Raw genomic sequence first — 19722 nt, 5'->3', positions numbered from 1 at the left:
GAGAGGAATTCTGGTGCCAGCTGTTAAGAGAATACATTTGTTTACACTAGTGATACATATAAATATACCAAGCAGGTGTGTTCCAGCTATGTAAAGGGAGTCATTTAATATTTATTCAGCTAACATTTATTAAATGTTTAAATGTGCTCTAAAAATTATGGAACAGTCATATTCAAAAGCTGGCTGCCCAACATTTGTTGGACACTAATTATGTGTCATCATCTCCGGCACATGGTTCCTTCTTCATGGACACACAGATTTTGTATTGTTGGATTGCAGTACATGTATACTTACTTAATGCTAATTTAATGCTGTGCTCTTGGGAGATAGAGAAAGAAGTTTTGTTTTTTTTTTAATGCAAGCAATTTGAGTCTGGAGGTGAAGCAAAAAATAGTACACAAGACTCAGTTTTTTCCTTAGTTTTTCTCAGTTTTATGTGCCCCTCATGCCCATCAGCAGCTTATAAGACAGCTACTTCCTTTTGTCTTTCTGTCTCTATGTACTTACCTCGTTACCTATTAAGCATTTATATAACCTTCTGAGAAGTTTATATATATATATATTACCTGATTTAACTTGTATAACAACCCTAGAAAGCAGGAAGTATTATTATCCCTGTTGTATTAGGCTAGGCTAGGCTAGGATGCAGTTATAACACTACCAAAATACCAGTGGTTTAATCCAATAACAATTTATTTTTTGCTCAGAGAATAACTGGTCCAATTTGGACAACCCTCTCATAAATTATAGCTATTTGGAATATGAGATCTTTGAGATCACTGAAGCAAAGGAAGAAAAGAATGGAGGAGGCACCCTAGTTCTTAACCTTCTCACCTCTCCTTACCTTATCTCCTCACATGGCTCCAAAGCAACTGCAAGGGAGGCTGAGATATGTAAGGAATACAATGATATTCCATGTATACTAGTTGTCACAGTGACAGCCATGTTTCAGGGAAAGAACTGATGCGCATAAGTTATTTACTCAAGGTCACAGCCAGTAAATAGAGATTTGAAGCCAGGTACACTGGCTTCAGAGTCCATGCTGTTAAGAGTATGGTTAATTACTGCCTCATGACATTTGGTACTTAAAAGTGATTTGTACTAATACTGGGAAAAAACTGGCTGTGTGAGGCTGACTGAAAGATAGGACTTATGTGGGTAACTTAAAAGATATTAAAGGGAAATTTTGACTGATGTAATTTTCATCTTCTACCCTGATTGTAGAGTATAACTCCTGTGTAAATGCAAATCCTCTATTATGTGTGTGCTGGCACTTAGTGCCTCAGATAATTCTATCTACCAAACTGTGGAGCCATCTAAACTGTGAGTTTGGGTCTTATCTTAATGTTCTTGGTAAGACGAATTCTACCCAGCTATCTTCAATGCTCGATATCATTGTATCATCAGATCACAGCTAGAAGGCTGGGATTATTTGATGTGGGACAAATCAGCTAGGGGCTGATTTCTTATCACAGAAAATGATGACATCTCCTAACAAAGTTTCCCCATGATTTAACGTACTCACTTACCCATTTCTTTTCCACAACTTAAAAAAAATAAAGATACTGCATTTTTATGTAGCCAGGGAACATTGACAAACTTTAAATATTCTCTTAGGTTTATAAAAATAACAAGATTTATCATATATAAAGTACACATATTTGTTAAACTAGAGTGAAAAGGAAATGTTTAAAATCAAGGCTCATCATTAAATAACACTAGACCAAAAAAAAAAAACAACAAAAAAAAAACCTCTTTCAAAAGTATGTTTCACTCCAAATAGCAAGAATATGGCTTTTATTTTCTTCTCTGTATAATTGTGTAGGTTTTCTATTGTGCACAGAGTTAATTTAAGAATTAAAAACAATTATAAAACTAAAGTGTATTTACCGTATTTTCAGACTATAAGATGCACCCCCCCCCCAAACTTGGGAGGAAAATGGGAGTGCATCTTATAGCCCGAATGTAACTTTACATTTAGTTGGTGAAATATTATGTTATTTATGTTATTAAATATTTTACCACATTTTCTGCTTCAAAAAATGTTTTCCTGCTCTAAAACCTAGGTGCATCTTATGGTCTGAAAAATACATATTCTATTTCTTTTTATTCCATTTTCTTGCTATATGTGGTAGACATTTATGTTTTCTTTCCAGCCTTGCCTGATTTTCCCCCTCTTTGGGTTACAGTACTTCCTGTGTTCCTGAGAGGATCACCTTCTCCATTTTCAGTTCATGTAGACAGTGAACTAGCTGATCCCACCATGGCTCTGAGCTGGACATGTGAGCCAGGCCTGGCCAATCCCAGCAGTGAATCCACCTGACTACCATGGTTACTCCAAGTCAGTTCAATCAGAGATAATCCAGAGATTTTTCAAGATGCAGCCAGGAATGATTTTCTCTTTTTCTGTAGACCTGGGCTTTGAGGTGATAAGCCTTGAGCTACAGAGGGCAACCAGCCAAAAGAGATTATGCCTTACATACAACAGAACTGAGAGATGGCCAGAGCCTGAGTCCCTATAGCATCATTTAGAACCTCTCTATCTGTCCATCCCTAAAGCCAGGGGTATGCCTATTAGTTAAGTGAGCCAATAAATACCTTTTTTCTTTTTTTTTTAGACCAGTTTGAGTTATGCTTCTAATACTTGCAAACAAGAGTCCCAACTGATGTTTTCCTGCATGGTGTTTACCCAACTACTCTCCAGTATTCTGTGTTAGTCAGCTTTTTCCAGGTTCTGCTGCAGTAACAAACAGCCCTCAAATATCAGTGCCTCATAACTAACTACAAAGGTTTATCCCCCACTCAGTTGTATGGTAGCTTTGTGTCACCTTTGGCTTTGCTCCATTTCTCTTTTCATTCTTGTACCCAGGATGAAGGAGCAGAGGGAGAAGAGCAATGACACACATTCCTTCTGCTCACATTTTATTGGTCAGAACAAGTCCCATGGCAAAACTCCATGGCAGTTCTCTAGGGAAGTTGACACCACCAAAAGGGAAAAACTGAAAGGCAGATGGAAAAGAGCAGGGATGCAGAGTTCTCTTACTGGGAAAGGAGTAATAATGGGAACAATAATATAGGGTAGGGCATACTCTCATCAAAGTTTGATGAGGGTGTTTTCTTGCTGACCTTTTAGCAGTGGTGGATTGCATTATCTCTCTTGTTGGCTTCCCTTCTATTTGTGAATCCAGCACTATTTTCTTTTGTGGTATACAGTCCTGATTCAACTGGTCAATCAGAAACAGTGAAATTATTTGCCATCAATATTAGGAGCAAGAAGACTTTTGCTTTTTATTTTGACTGAAAAGAATTGGTGAGATTCATTTGCAAGAATAAATCGCTAAATAAGTACCATGAACAAAAATACACTGCTGCCTATCTGGTCCCACATCCCAGGGGAGAAAGTTCATGAAAGACCTCCTAAAGCTGAGACCTTCAATGAAACAAAGATTGTGTTTTAGAAGAGAAAAGAAAAGGTTGGTTGGGATGAAACATCTTTTCAGCTAAGTTCTACCCTTAGATAAACAAAAGGAAAAAAATCCATAACACTTTCATGGAACTGAAAGGTATCTTATAACCAAAACTTGAGGTGAAAACAAAAGTGTTACCATGCCATTTGAGGACAAGCACCAGCTGTATGATAGTACGTTTTGTGAAGATTACAGTGGGACCAAAAATACTCATGGTTTCAAAATGGCACAGTAAACAGAGTACATTTTGTACAAAAGATCATAATTAAATGGTGGCATGGCAGAAAAATTTCTGCCATTCCTGTTGAAAGAACACTTTTAATTTATTTTGTCTTATGGCAAGGTAAATTTCTGCTTCAGTAATTTCAGAAGCCAGAGAGTTTCATGGGGATACTAAATTGTGTTTGCTCTTTATATTAACATTTATCTTTAAACAGAAAGGAAGATGAGCTGTTTCCTGAATTTGGGACATGCTGGGATGCATAAATCTTGAGGTTTGGCACGTGGATGTCCCCCTCTCTGAGGCAGACAGTACTGCTTTCTTTCCTCCCTCCTGTTGTTTGTAGGTGACTCTGGGAACAAGCTCAGGGAACCCATGCACAGACAGCATGGCAGACACATCTAGGTCTCAATTTTAGCTCTGCCTTATTAGTTGTTGTATTACTTTCTTCAAGAAATTACCCCAAAAGTGATGTGGGGGCTACCAGTTCTTTCTGGAGGCTCTGGGGGAAAATTTGTTTTCTTGCTTTTTCTAATTTTGGGAGGCCACCTGTATTCTAAGAGGGCTTGTGACCCTTCCAGATTACTCTGATCTCTGATTTCTGTTGTCACACTTCCTACTTCTGTAGTACTATCTTCCTCTGCCTCCCTTTTGCCATATAAAGGACTTTTACAAAGTCCCTTTTGTCATATAAGGGAATATATGTGTTCACAGTCAAGAGATTGTATGTGGACATCTTGGGAGGTGGTTATGCATTCTACTGTAGCCTAGGTCCCCTGGAACTGATCCTTTTACATCTCTGAGCTATGCTCCTCTATTTCACCATGGGATGGAAATGATACCTACATTGAGAGTTGCTGTGAGGATTAAAAGATGGTATCAGGGTTCTTTATTGCAAGCCACAGAAATTTAAGGGATACTTCAGAAAAAAGGGTATATATTGGACATAAAAAGATAACACACAAACATGAAGGACCTGGCCTTAGAAAGCAGGCAGAGGGATCTAGGGAGACTAGGCTAATGACCTGTCTTCAAGACACCACTGCCAAGAAGAATTCTCTGGTCTCTGACATTCTACTGAAGATTCTTGATCCAGGAAAACAGCATCTGCTTGGCTAAGCTTGGGTCTCATGTAAACTTGGTCCCAGGGGGGCAAGGCATTGAGACCCATATTGTACCCCATTCATGAAGGGGGACCTGTCAAAGAAAATCTGAGGACTAATACCAAAAGAAGAAGGAAGGAAATGGTGGGCAGATAAAAATATAAATTATCCACTGAAGAGGGCTCAGAGTAGATAGTCAAAGAATGGTAACTTTTATTCTTGATCTTAAGAGGATAGCAGTTGCTGCTTTAGTGTGATAGGACATGGATAGTAGAATTACAAAGCAAGTGAAGGTCAGAATCTGCATTTAACTCAGCTCTCTTACTGGTAAATTCTGGTGTTAAAGGAAGTTCTCTCTTTCCTTATCTATAGTAATAGTCATTCATTTGAAAATATTTATTAAATGCCTACTTTGTTCTAGGCACTTTTCTAGGTACCACGGATAGGGTGGAGAACAAGAGAAAGACTTGGGCCTCATGGAGTTTACATGGTAGGGGGAAGATAGACAATAATGAAGCTAACAAATAAACTTATTTTATGATGTAAAGAAGATTCATGTACTTTGGAGAAAAATAAACCAAAGTGGACAGAGAGTGACAGGTCTGGGTGAGAGGTGGTAGTGTTTTAGATAGGGTTGCTAGGAAAGGCTTGCCCATCTAACACAGTGACATGTACACAGGGCATGAGTGACAAACAGGGAGCCAGTCTTACAGAGATCAACAGAAGAGTGTTCCAAACAGAGGGAACAGCCACATGAAGGCCTTGAGACAGGCACAGACTTGACCAGTGAAGCAGGAAGACGTAGGGAGGCTGAGAGAGTGGTAGGAAATAAGCCACAGAGGTTGGCTGAGCTGTGTCCAACTGGGGTGGGGCCTTGGACACATGCCATGATAAAGAGTTTGAATTTTTCTTCTTTCTTTTGAGTGTGGTAGGAAGCTATTGGGTGAAGAGAGTGGGTTGAGCTGAAGAGTAATAATCTAATTTATGTTTTTTTAAATATATTTTATTGATTATGCCATTACAGTTGTTCTAATTCCCCCCTTCATTCCCCTCCACCCTGCGCACCCCCTTCCCCACCATTTCCCACCTTTAGTTTATGTCCATGTGTCTCAAGTTCTTTAGATTCTATATTTCCCCTACTATTCTTGTCCTCCCCCCTGTCTATTTTCTACCTACCATCTGTGCTACTTATTCTATGTACCTTCTCCCCCCTTCTCCTCCTCCCACTCCCCTGTTGCTAACCCTCCATGTGATCTCCATTTCCATGGTTCTGCTCCTGATCTAGCTGTCCTCTTAGTTTGCTTTTGTTTTAGGTGTGGTTGTTAATAACTGTGAGTTTGCTGTCCTTCCACTGTTCAGATTTTTTGTCTTCTTTTTCTTAGATAAGTCCCTTTCTAAGGGACATTCCATATAATAAAGGCTTGGTGATGATGAACTCCTTGAATTTGACCTTATCTGAGAAGCACTTTATCTGCCCTTCCATTCTAAATGAAAGCTTTGCTGGATAGAGCAATCTTGGCTGTAGGTCTTTGGATTTCATGACTTAATATACTTCTTTCCAGCCCCTTCTTGCCTGGAAGGTCTCTTTTGAGAAATCAGCTGACAGTCTGATGGGAACTCCTTTATAGGTGACTGTCCCCTTTTCTCTTGCTGCTTCTAGGATTCTCTCCTTCATTTTAATCTTGGCTAATATAATGATGATGTGCCTTGGTGTGTTCCTTCTTGGGTCTGACTTCTATGGGACTCTCTGAGCTTCCTGGACTTTCTGGAAGTCTACTGCCTTTGCCAGATTGGGGAAGTTCTTCTTTATTATTTGTTCAAGTTTTCCACTTGCTCTTCTTCTTCCCCTTCTGGTACCCTTATAATTCAGATGTTGGAACATTTAAAGATGTCCTAGAGGTTCCTAAGCCTCTCCTTATTTATTTTATTTTTTGTTCCTTCATTCTTTTCTGTTTGGTCAATTTTTTCTTCCTTCTGGTCCACTCCCTTGATTTGAGTCCCAGTTTCCTTTCCATCACTCTTGGTTTCCTGTGCATTTCCCTTCATTTCAATTAGTTTAGCCTTCATTTGTTCCTCTAATTTGTGACTAAAATCGACCATTTCTGTGAGCATCCTGATCACCAGTGTTTTGACCTCTGCATCTGATAGGTTGGCTATTTCTTGGTCACTTAGAGTTACCGGTTCTGGGGCTTTGAGTTCTTCTTGAGCCATGTTTTGGTCTGTTCTCACCTGTTAAGTATGAGGAGAGGAGTCTTAGGTGTTCACCAGGATGGGGCAACTCAGTGGCTGTGGGGGCGGGGTCCAAGAGGGGCAATGGCAGTCCCCTCTGCTGCTTCCCGATGCTGGGGCCTACGCGGTCTTCTCACTGCTCGCTCCTTTGCTGGTTTATCTGCACGCGAGAATGTGTGACCAAGCTCAGCGTGCCACCTTGCGCCCTCACTGGGTCTGCCTGTTGCTATCCCACACCTGGGGTCCGCCCACAGCTGCCTAGGTGGGAGATCTCTGCCTGCTCCTGGGGCGGGAGATCTCTCCTGCCCCACCCCACTCTGCTGCTGGCTCCGCCCCTCTTACCAGTCTAGCTGAACAGTCAGTTTTTGTCAGACTTCCCTATAGTTTAATTTTCTGTCTTTTTGCTGCGTTTTTGTTACTGAAACTTTGTTGACTTTAAACTTGGTTGTGCGAGGAGGCACAGTGTTTCCACCTACGCCTCCATCTTGCTGGAAGTCCAATATAATTTATCTTTAAAAAAGATTACTCTGGCAGCTGGTTGGGGAGTCGATTGGGGTCAGCTGTAATAGTGTAAACAGGGAGGCCAGTGAAGAGATGATGGCAGCTTGGAATGAGGAGGTAGGAAGAGGTTAATATTGGAACCATGACTTAAAGCTGAATTGGATATGGGTGAAAGAGAAAGAATTCAAGAATGACTTGGAAACTTCTGGTCTGAGCAACTGTCTGAATGGGGAGCCATTGACTGAAATGAAGTGTGAGGGAAAAAAAAGTTCTGTTTGGAAAATTTAATGGGTTTAGTGAAGAATGACATATTATTGGGAATAAAATGAACTTTTTATTTCTCTTTATTCCCAATAACTGTCCCACTGTAGTACATTGAATCTCTCTTCCATCTAGGAAACTACCCTTTAATAACTTTGAGGGGCCAAATTTCATAACTGCCTGGTCACTTTGTTTTTAGATAGTCTTATTTCACTGTTCATATTCATTTTGTTTATTTTTAAATCCTTAATCTTTAGTCCCATCTTGGAAGTAAAACTCATCTTTGTCCTTTGCCCAACTCCAGCCACAACTGTCTATGATTCAGGTATCCCTGAAGAAAGGGGGAAATGGCCTCTTTATTTTCACTAGTCCGTAACTGTGCACAGCAAATCTCAGTAGTATCCATAGTACCTGTGACTTTGTCACTAATAGCAATCAGACATTTTCATGTTATGTTACAGTTGGTGCAGTGATTTCAAAATGTCATTTCCAATTGTCACTCATTACATCAGTTAACTGAGCTGCATTAGCTCTTCCAATTACTGCATAATTTAGAAGCACCAATATTACTATTGATATATCATTACTTCTTAAACATTCTGATAGCTGTATTCTGATATAATTGGTTTGCTTTGTAATCTTATGTTTTTATGTTTTAAAGAACATTCTGAGGACTCCCAGCTGCCAGAGTGGAAAGAGATCCATGGCAGAAAACAAGTTCAGATCCCCTCCAATTGGTTTGGAAGGGTTGAGAAGGTTGCTTTCCTACTGGCAGGAAGAAGATATTCTGCTCTTCCTGTAAACACCTACCTCTCCACCCATCCATGCCTTGCCTGAGTTCACCATTTGGAGCAGGAGGAGGATACTAAATAAATAATACAGCAATCAGAACGTATTTGTCAAAAAGTGTAAGTCGCACTTCCCTGATTTTGGATGTGGTTATATGTGCAGGACAAGGTGAGCATGTGGTCTTACAGTAGGTTGTTTAGTTGAGCACGGGTAACTCAGCCCATGTGTAGCTTCCAGTGAAAGGGTGGTAAACTAGGACCTGACTGTGTTTACCCAGGGAATAATTCAGCCTGATGCTGGGTAATTGCTTGTTGGTTTTCCAGGGTGGAGTTGCTAAGCAGGTAGAAAAATCATGTCATAGAAATGATGATTTCTCAATGTGCTTTAAGGCCACTAGAGTCAGGCAGCTGGCTCTCCCTACTGGAGTTATTCCTCACATCACAAAAGGCTGGGATTGAAAGAATTCTATGAGATTTCATCCTAATGGCTAGTCGCTCTATGTCTGGATGGACCATTCCAGTTAACTTCTATTGTACTTCTTCCAAATATTTGAAATTCATTACTCAAAACTGATATCTTCAACAAGAATGTTTGGGAAACCAGTGAAGGTTGATGGCAGGGTTAGGTAATATGAGGATACTGAATATGAGGGTGGACATTACCAAATACTGGGCTCATGAAAGGTTTTATGAGCAATGGTTGATTTAGAGTTTGTGTCATTTTGTAAATGGCTTTGTGTCCTCATGTTCTAAGACAACAATTCAGTGTAATACCTAATGAAAAGTGGATAGAATTTGGATACTGGGATTCAGTTTTCAATATAAAGCAAGATTTTCTCCTTTCTGCCTTATTTTGCTTAAATACCATTTTGGATGGTACCTCTTGTCTTAGGGTGGAGAAATTAATAAAGAGTAACTTCTCAGCCCTGGATGATGTGGCTCAGTTGGTTGGACATCATCCTGCAAACTGAAAGATCGCCAGTTTGATTCCCAGTCAGTGTACATGTCTGCTTTGCAGGTTTGATCCCTGGCCAAGGCACATGCAAGAAGCAACCAATTGATGTTTCTCTCTTTTTTCCCTTCCCTTTCTCTAGAATCAATACAAGGAAAAAAGACTACCTTCTCAGTTTCTCTTGTGTGTATTATAAGCTTCCTTTGGTCCTACAGATCTTTTACTTAGCATCCAAAAAAGGGGAAAGGCATGTGTGTGTGTATTTTATACATACACACACTATCAGAAAAATTAACTCTTGTTCCCTCCCAGAATTAAAGCACCGATTCTTGAGATTCAGATATATTTGAGCCACATGAATTAACTTGAGAAAAAAGAAGAATGTGACAAATGAGCATTACCAATAAAACAAGTCTTACTGGAAAAATACTCAGCAGTACTGCTTTGGCTTTTGGGACACACAAACCTGTCTACTCTGGGGATATCTGATTTAAACCCTTGAGGCACCTCAGCTGCCTTCTCCAATGTTTGACATGCTCGTCTTCTCTCCTTCTCTGATTCCCCATGATTAGTGGTTGCCTCTATTCAATCTCTTATTTTTGTTTGACCTGAAGCCAGTTGCATTGATTCTAAAAGGAAGAAAAGGGCCTACCATGGCTTCTTTGCCTGCAAACTGGCCTGCTGAAATAATTGCTAATTCCCAGGGATGACTCTCTGATGATTAAGTCCTTTTAATTTAGTCTGACTTAGACTGGCTTATCATACTTATTCTTGGTTTGATAACTAGACAGTGCCTCTTATTTAGCCATGAAAACAGAGATGTCACTAAAGGTGGCCTCATATTACTGCTTAATGGCTGATTAGAAACCTCATTTCACCTTTGGAAATATCACTGTGATGTAGGGCAATTGAGGGTTTCATTACTGGTGAAAGCCCACCCAGCCTGTTGGTCCCACATTTGCAGTTCTCCTTTCCTACTGGTGTTTCAAAACAGGAATACTGTTACTTTGATTACTTCATGACATCAAGAGAGAAAACATATTTAAGCAGAAAAATTACAGTTGAATGGAAAGGCATCATCAAATGTCTCCGAGATATGTAATGAACTCCACTTTGTTCTGTCCTGACAGTCTCTGTGGATCTTCAGACAAGAGAATATCTGCCAAATTATTATTGTAAGGAGTGATGAAGAGGGCATTTTCTATGATTATGGCTTTTCCACCCTCATTTCCTTCTTCTAGGCAAGTGACTGGGTATTCCTTCGTTTAACACTTGCAGCTGTGAGATCCATTGTTCCCTACTAGTGAACTTGTAAGCTGTTCTCTTCTCTTTGGGCCGTTCTCTTTGCTTCCTGGCCAGTTTGCATTCTCTGCAAAAAATGGTCAGTCACCTTGAACACATCTCTTCATTCTTTGTATCCTCAGTTTCTTCTCTCTGAAAGAAGAATAATAACTCATTATTAATGTTGTAAGGATTTAATGAAATCATGTGTGGAAAGTTCTTAGCACACTATGCCAGGCACAGAGGCTCATGCCACAAATATTTTTTGAGTGTCTGTGATATGCCAACCACTGTCCTGAGTGCTGAAACTACCAAGAGGAGCAAACACAAGTCCTGTCTCTATCCTTGTGGTGCTTTCAGTTCAGTTGAGGATTTGGGCATTAATTAGGTAACCAGATTTCTATCTCCAAATTGGGCCAAGAACTAGAAAGGAAAATTGCACAGAACTCCACTGGGTCCTGACCTAATCAGAAAAGTCCTTCAATAGTATTCAAGTAGAGAGAGGAAGAAAGAATAAGGGTGAATTGGGAAAAAGAAGTGTCAGCTCCCCCAACCCTAAGGTGCTGTTTAGAAAATTAGGGAAATTTTCTACCCTCCTAGCCTAGGGTAGATGCAGCCTACACCCTTGAGCACGGCTTACTGAGCAGAGCTGGGTGGGATTTGATTTCTCTCTGCCCCCCTGGTGCCCTTGAGAGAACAACCTGCACTAGTGTATGTGGTGTCCTGGCTGGAGTAAGGATGACCCTGGAGGCAGAGGAAAACCCTTAGCAAAGGCCTGAGGTGGAAGGGCACATTGGAGGAGATGAAAACAGCTAGCACAGCTGGAGCACAAGGAGCAAGTCTGGGAGGAGGGGGAAACTGGAAAAGTTCTTAGTAAATACCAACTAGTATTGATTCATGATAGCATTAGTCTCCTAAATTCACTCTTGGCACACCAAGATCTCCTGAGAAACGCTGAGGTCTTCCTAGAACTCATTGTTTTTTAACTAGTGAAGGAGAATTACTAAAGGAATGAGATTTGTTGCTGTCACACATCAAGATTTAGAGAATTAAGAGTGGTGGATGAAGAGAGACATTTACTGTGGAATGCAGGGGGCTGATGCACCTCCAGCAAGATATGACTGCTCCATTGTAGCCCAAATAAACAGAAAATAGACAAAAAGAACTGAAAACAAAAATAGAACCAGGGGGAAAAAAGCCAACACATCATTCAAATCAAAATGGAAATAGGACATTAGGGAAAGGTTTCTAATATTGCTACCATTGGGGGGATATAATTGTCTCTCTAAAGTAGGTGAATCTCATTTGTTGATATGTTAGAAAGGAAGGACCTTGTGGCTGGAGAACCAGCACCTGGCAATATCACTGACCACTAGAAATGGTCTTGCTAATTAATCTCCATGGTTCTTCCTGGCTTTGATTTCTTTGATTCTAGAATAACTCAAAAGAGCATTCATTCATTCACACACTGGTGAGATTTCTTTGGTGGTGGTTGTTTTTAAGTCAAAGTTTAGAGGGAAATAAAAGCCCAGATCCTGGAGGATCCTGCACTGTTGCCAGTTAGCTTGGCAGTCTGTGCTAGCCTGGGCTTCATTAAGTGTTTGTCCAGTAGAGGTCTGGTGTGAGCACAGCACTGTGAGGGAAGCCTGGGTTTTGTGATTGGATGGGTCTGGGCCCTAACTAGGCCACTTACAAGCAGTGTCAACTTGGACAGGTTAGTTAACTTCTCTGTACATAGGACTTACTGTAAACTCAAGTGATGGCATTCACTAGGGAGAGCTCGAAGGCCAGGGCACTTTGGAGTCCCTGACATGCAAACTTATTTTTGAGGATCCTGCCCTGGGAACAGCTTTCATGTGAACCATGTCCTTTCAGAAGTTTTTTTTTTTTTTGTACTACATCTGAAATATCTTGAATCCTGCTTCTCAGAGGAAGCTATGCTTTAGGGAAACATAGGGAATGAAAATTAAGTCAGATTTGTAAGTTCTTTTTTAAAAAAGGTTTTATTTATTTATTTTTAGAGAGAGGGGAATGCAGGGAGAGAGAAGAGAGAAACATCAAGGTGTGGTTGCTCCTCACACATTCCCCATCAGAGACCTGGCCTGTAACCCAGGCCTGTGCCCTGACTGGGAATCAAACCAGCAACCACTTGGTTTGCAGGCCAGCACTCAATCCACTGAGCCATACCAGCCAGGGCAGATTGACCAAGCACTTCACACATTTTATTGCTTATTAAGATACAATGGAACTTACAAAATATTGTTGACTTTATGCCACATTAAACTGGCATACACATCTGATTAGAGATAAATTCCAATATTTCGCTTTCAGGAAAGAGACATATTACTTAATTTTCCTATAATAGAAAGCTGGGGAAAGAACCCTTTATTTTTTTAACATTTTTTTATTGTTGTTCGAGTACAGTTTTCTGCCTCCCCCCCTTCCCCACAACTTCAACCCTCCCCACCTCCCTCCCCTGTTTCCATCCCTCCTTGTTTTTATCCATGTGCCCATTATGGACACCCTTTATACCGTGCAAACCCTTCACCCTTTTCCCCTATAATCCCCTCCCCTCTCCTCTCTGGTCAGCCTGTCCTCAATTTCAGTGTCTTTGGTTATAGTTTGCTTGTTTATTTGTTTTGTTGATTAGGTTCCTGTTAAAGGTGAGATCATACGGTATTTGTCCCTAACTGCCTGGCTTATTTCACTTAGCATAGTGCTCTCCAGTTCCATCCATGCTGTCCCAAAGCATAGGAGCTCCTTCTTTCTTCCTGCTGCATAGAATTCCATTGTGTAAATGTGACATAGTTTTTTGATCCATTCATTTACTGATAGGCACCTAGGTTGCTTCCAGCACTTGGCTGTTGTAAATTGTGCTGCTGTGAACACTGGAGTTTGTAAGTTCTTTTGGATTATTGTTTCAGGGTTCTTAGTATATAGTTCTAGCAGTGGAATTGCTGGGTCAAAAGTCAGGTCCATTTTTAGTTTTTTGAGGAAATTCCATACCGTTTTCCATAGTTGTAGAAGAACTCTTTTTTTATGTGTCAGTCATAATACGCTGTGGAAGGGACCCTTCTGCTCTGTCTTTTGTTCTTTGTCCATGGACTTATGTCAGTAACATGCATCTTGTACTCTCAGGACTGACATACACCTTTACCACCCTCAGTCCTTCAAAGAAAAGCAGGCTAACAGTGATTAAAAATTATTTTGGTGAAAAAACAACAAAAAAAAATCTTGGATTTAAAAATAAAAAGTGCTGCCCTAGCTGGTATAGCTCAGTGGATCGAGTGCAGGCCTGCGAACCAGAGGATCGCAGTTCGATTCCCACTCAGGGCACATGCCTGGGTTGCAGGCTGGTTCCCTGCAGGCCAACTCCCAGCAGGGGATGCATGAAAGGCAACCATACATTGATGTTTCTCTCCCTCTCCTTCCCCTCTAAAGATAAATAAATAAATAAATAAATAAATAAATATCTTTAAAAAAATAAAAAGTGCTAATCCAAGTTTGAACTTTTCTATCAATGAATGAGGCATTTATGTTGTCAAAGGCCTTGCTCAGCTGAAGGATGGATTCTCATTGGCATATGACCATTTTATTGCTTTTTTAGCCCTCGGCCACCTATCCCACTCTCCCTCCAGCTGACAGAAGAGGAGGCAGCACTGAGCATACAGTCATTCTGGAGAGCCTACCTGGTAAGAGGCATGTACTATTATGCCACTGTGCTTGATAGGGAATTTTTGCTTGATAGGCCCATGAGATGAAACAAGGATAGAAATAGGAGTCTCTGAAAATTAGTTCTCAAGAGGGATTTAGAAATTTTACCAAAACTTACTTTGCAACTATCATTAAAAGTACTCTCCAATCTTTTAAAGTTGGGTTGACTGGCCTGCATTACCTGAAAAATAATATTATAAATAGACAGCTATATGTGTCAATTTTAGAAAATAATTAGAAAATCTAGATAATTCACATAAAGCTAATAAAAATAAAAGTTTTGAGTCATGGATAGCTGTGATCCAAAGTTTACTGTTTTGACATTTTGGTATAAATATTCTAAATCATAAAAATATTAATATATAATAACATTTAGATACCCAACTTAGAAAGTAACCATTTCTTTTAAAACTTGTCTTTTATAACACTTTCCTATTGGTTATTTCCAGTTTATCATTGTAATAAATGCTGCAATGCACATCCTTGTGTAGTCATCTTTGCACTTTTCTCTGGTTATTTATGTAGAATGCAGTGTAGAATTTGAATTTCTAGGTCAAAGGGCAAGTTTCTTTCTAAAGCGCCTGATCCGCATTGTCATGTGGCCCTTCAGGATGGCGGTACTGTAAAATTTTTTTTACAAAATACATATGAGAGTTTATTTCATGCTAAAAAGTGTACAACCTCTTGGGAAACCAAATGGAGGATGAATGATTGGAAGTTACACTAACCTCCTCTCAGGACCAATCTAGAATTACAACTAAATTGTGGAGAAATCACCTAGAACAAACAACTGAACAATAGCAAGAGAGAAGCCTTATAACCATAGACAGATGGAAGAATAAGCTTCAGCACAACATGACTGGCAGGGAGTGTGGTGGAGACACAAGAGGTTTGGTGGGTGCCCACAGGACATACCTGAAGCACCAGAGGGATATATAAGCTGCTGGTTGGATCCCCCTGAAAAGTATGGGGTCTAAACCCTAAGCTGGTGCATAACATCCAGGTGCAAAAAGCAGCAGGGTTTAGCTCTGCCAGAGATGTTTAAACAGCTGTTTAAAGGTCCAGTGTTGTTTGGCCTACAACCCTGGCATATGCCCTGACTGGGAATCAAATCAACAACTGCTTGATTTGCAGGCCAGCACTCAATCCACTGAGCCCCACCAGCCAGGGCAGATTTGTAAGTTCTTGTTAGCAGTTAGTGTTTCTATAAAAGTTTTAGGAGGAAAAAAAAGGGAATTCATATCTAAATATGAATTTAGATACCATGGTTTTTAAATATAGTATCTATGATCAAGAATTACATCCTGAAAAACCCACTAGAGCAGATTCTTGTCAATTGACCCAGCACTTCACACATTTTATTGCTTATTAAGATACAGGAGAACTTACAAAATATTGGTGACTTTGTGCCACATGAAACTGGCATGTACATCCAATCAGAGATAAATTCCAATATTTCACATTCAGGAAAAAGACAAATTACTTAATCTCCCTTCAGTAGAAAGTTGGGAAAAGAGTTCTTTATTATGTGTCTCATAGACATAATACATTTAAATTTGCAGCCATTTTCCCTGTGCTCCCACAAAGGTGAGAGGAGGGTAGAGTGGACATGAGATGCGAGAAGAGAGACTGGGGACAGAGGCTTTGGGGAGGGAACTGAGACAGTAGCCACCGGATCCTGGTGCAGAGTCATTCCCCATACTGCAGCAGCTATCTTGCTCAGGTAGACCACTCCGTTCCAAGTGGCAGCAGCCTGAGGTGAAGCAATAGCCCCAACCCCAGGAAAGATTCTGCCTCACTCTGTGGTGCTTAAGCCTGACTGCTGACTGCAGAGTGACTAGATTAACAACTGAAGGAGATAGCCACAGACAGTAGATTCCTGGTAGTCTCAAAGAGGCTGCCTATGTTCCGACAGGGTCATCATCTGACATCACCACAGGCACATACAGAAAGAAAAAACAGTGGCAAGTAGTAAATGCTACCAGATGAAATCCACCATGATCTTCTCCATGATTTGTGATATTTTCTTTCCTGTATAGTTTTGTAACATTCATTTCTTGTCCTTCAAGTTTATGAAAATTAAATCACTATATTTTATAATATAGTTTATTTCAATTCATGTTTTGCCCCACCCTTCTCTTAACCCATTTTACTTTCTTCTTTCTTCTTATTATTTTTGTTTTCTCTTGCTATGATTTGTTTTCATTCTACAACCTTACTATTTCTCCCCTGTCCAGCCTCTCAAAACCAATTTTCTTCTCAATGGTCATTTCACATTCTTTTTCCCACTCTTAAAATAACCACATTCTCTCTCTACCTTTAGCAATCATTGCTCATTTGTTGTTGATAGGATAGTAGACGTTGCATTTTTTCAATTTTACCTATAGATCTTCACTAATTTTGTATTTCAAATCTCAAATTTTACCAGTCTTCTCTCCTACTTTTTGTTGGGTCTCAAATTTTAAATTTCCCCTGTATTAGCCTGGTTTTCATTCCTGGTGCTTAGTATTCCTTCTCCCTCTATTGCCTAAAAATCACTTCCCTTTCCTCTAGATATGTCTTAAGGATTTATTTCTTTTTTTACTCTTAATTCCATCTGGCCTACATTGATTTTAGCTCATTTGCTGTTAATAGTGCTGTGGTGGATCTTTCTGTCCAATTTGGTACCATTTTTAAAAATTATTTATTTACTTTTTTCTTCTACTTTATCTGTCTCACTTTTATTTTATTTTATTTTATTTTATATATAAACCCAATAATATATGTTTCCCTTCTCTTATTCCATTCTGCCTTTTTACATTCTCTTTTCACATTCCTTTGATTCCCTATTCTTATTAGTGCTCATCCTTCTATCCACTGAAAATTATTTTTTCAGTAGGTTATCTCATATTTGCTTTCTTTTCTTATAATAGTCTTAATCTCTTTACACCATTATTAATACTGATTCATTTGCTGTTGAGAGTGAGATTATGGGTGGGAGTTATTTTTATGTGTGTGGATTTGTTTCCTGGGCTTTATGGTTTTCTTCTGGCAGCACCTGAACAACAGCATATGAGAGGTTGGTGAAGTGACCCTCAGTGAACCAGCTGGAGGGAAAGACCCAACAAAGAACAACTCAACAAAAATCAAACCCCAGTTACATCCAGAGAGCCAACATAAATGACGAGAGGGCATCATAATAGCATCAGGTTTAGATCAAGGATACTGCACCACTAAATTACACAGAAGTTCACACTAAATCAGAAGTTCACACCATGAAGACAGGGAGTCAAAACATCTCAATTTAAGTGCAGAAGAAAACAAGACCCCCCCCCCTGCCGCCAAAAAAAAAAAAAGGGAAGACAAAGAAACACCTCCAATGAAAGGAAGGGGGATTGTTTCTCTTAGAACAAGTGTTAAGTGAAACAGAGGCAAATAATCTATCAGACACTGAATTTAAAAAAATCATTATAAGGACACGCAATAAGCTCAATGAGAATAACTAAAAACTACAGGGAAGCTACAAGAACTAACAGAGCTACAATCATATGAAACTAGATTCACATGAAACATATGAAACGTGTTAGATATAGAAACTATGAACAAGAGCGAGGAGGAAATTAAGAATACAAATTCTGAATTGAGAACACAGAAGAAGAAATAAAAAACAGGCTAGATGAAGCAGAGGATTGAATCAGCGAGCTGGAGGACAAGGTAGGAAAAAAAAACTCCAAGAAAGAACGAGAAAAGGAAAACTCCATAAGAATGAAGAGGGTTAAGGGAATTGCAGGATAACATGAAACATAATAATATTCATATAATAGGGATACCAGAAGGAGAAGATGATGAGCAAGGGATAGAAAACCTGTTTGAAAAAGTAATGATGGAAAACTTCCCTAATGTGATGAAGGAAAATGTCACACAAATTCAGGAAGCACACAGGGTCCCAATGAGAATGAATCAAAAGAGCCCCACTTTAAGACACATCATGATTAAACTGGCAAAATTCAAAAGCAAAGAATTTTAAAGGTAGCAAAGGAGAAACAGTAGGTAATATAAAAGGGAGCTCTGATAAGGCTAACAGCTGACTTCTCAACAGAAACACCACAAGCCAGAAGGGAATTGCAAGAAATATTACAATGAAAAGCAAAGCCTGCAAACAAGACTACTTTACCCAGCAATGCTCTCATTTAAAATGGAAGGTGAGCCCTGGCTGGTGTAGCACAGTAGATTGAGCGTGGGCCTGCAAACCAAAGGGTCGCTGGTTCAATTCCCAGCCAGGGCACATGCTTGGGTTCCAGGCCAGGTCCCCCAGTAGGGAGCACATGAGAGGCAACCACACATTGTTTCTTTCCCTCTCTTTCTCCCTCCCTTCTCTTCTCTCTAAAAATAAATAAATAAAATCTTTTAAAGAAATAAAATGGAAGGTTAAATAAGGAGTTTTCCAGACAAAACAAGGCTCAAAGAATACACCTAATCCAAACTAGCTCTGCAAGAATTGGTAAAGGATCTACTTTAAGAAAAGGGAGAAAAAGAGTGAGAGAGATAGGAACACAGGTACAAAGGGAGTACAATGGCAGTGAATAAGGACTTATTAATAACAAACTTAAATGTAAGTGGATTAAAGCTGCAATTAATAGACATAGGGTATCTGAAGGGATAAGAAAACATGACCCTCACATATGAAGCCTACAAGAGACCTACATCAGTACAAAAGACACATACAGACTTAAAGTGAAGGGTTGGAAAAAATATTCCAAAAAAAATGGACAGCAACAAAGGCCAGGGTACCAATATTTAGAAAAAGTAGACTTCAAAAAAAAAAAAGGCTATATGAAGAAACACAGAAGGACACTTCATGGTACTCAAGGGAAGAATCCATCAACAAGATATAAACATTGGAAACATATATGCACCCAACATAGGACTACCAAATATATAAGGAAAATTGTGGAGAAATTCAAGAAAGATATAGACACCATCATGCTAATAGTAGAGTATTTTAACACTGCAGTGTCAATAATAGATTATCTAAACAAAATAAACAAGGTTGCTGTGGCACAAAATGACACTCTAGGTCACATGGCCTTAACTGATATATAGAGAACCTTTCACCTCAAAGAAGCAAAATACACACTCTTTTCAAATACACATGGAACATTTCCAAAGACAGACCCCATGATATGACACAAGCCTCCTCAAAGTCAACAAAATTTAATCATGTCAA

At 39.6% G+C, this 19722-nt stretch overlaps 1 protein-coding gene across 1 annotated transcript in view; it reads left to right on the top strand.

Annotated features, from left to right (window-relative positions):
- The window catches only part of IQCK (IQ motif containing K), a 216423-nt gene that overhangs the window by 67566 nt on the left and 129135 nt on the right, over positions 1–19722 (top strand). Inside the window, exon 7 of the mRNA XM_037057114.1 lies at positions 14410–14494. Within this exon, the coding sequence (XP_036913009.1) occupies positions 14410–14494 (85 nt within the window). The remainder of the gene's footprint in view (positions 1–14409; positions 14495–19722) is intronic.

Source organism: Sturnira hondurensis, unplaced genomic scaffold (genome assembly GCF_014824575.4).
Source record: "Sturnira hondurensis isolate 20B ecotype Veracruz unplaced genomic scaffold, ASM1482457v3 Scaffold0009372, whole genome shotgun sequence".
NCBI classification, from domain to species: domain Eukaryota; kingdom Metazoa; phylum Chordata; class Mammalia; order Chiroptera; family Phyllostomidae; genus Sturnira; species Sturnira hondurensis.
Note: the sequence above shows the minus strand (reverse complement) of the source record. Positions and strands in the feature narration are given on the sequence as shown.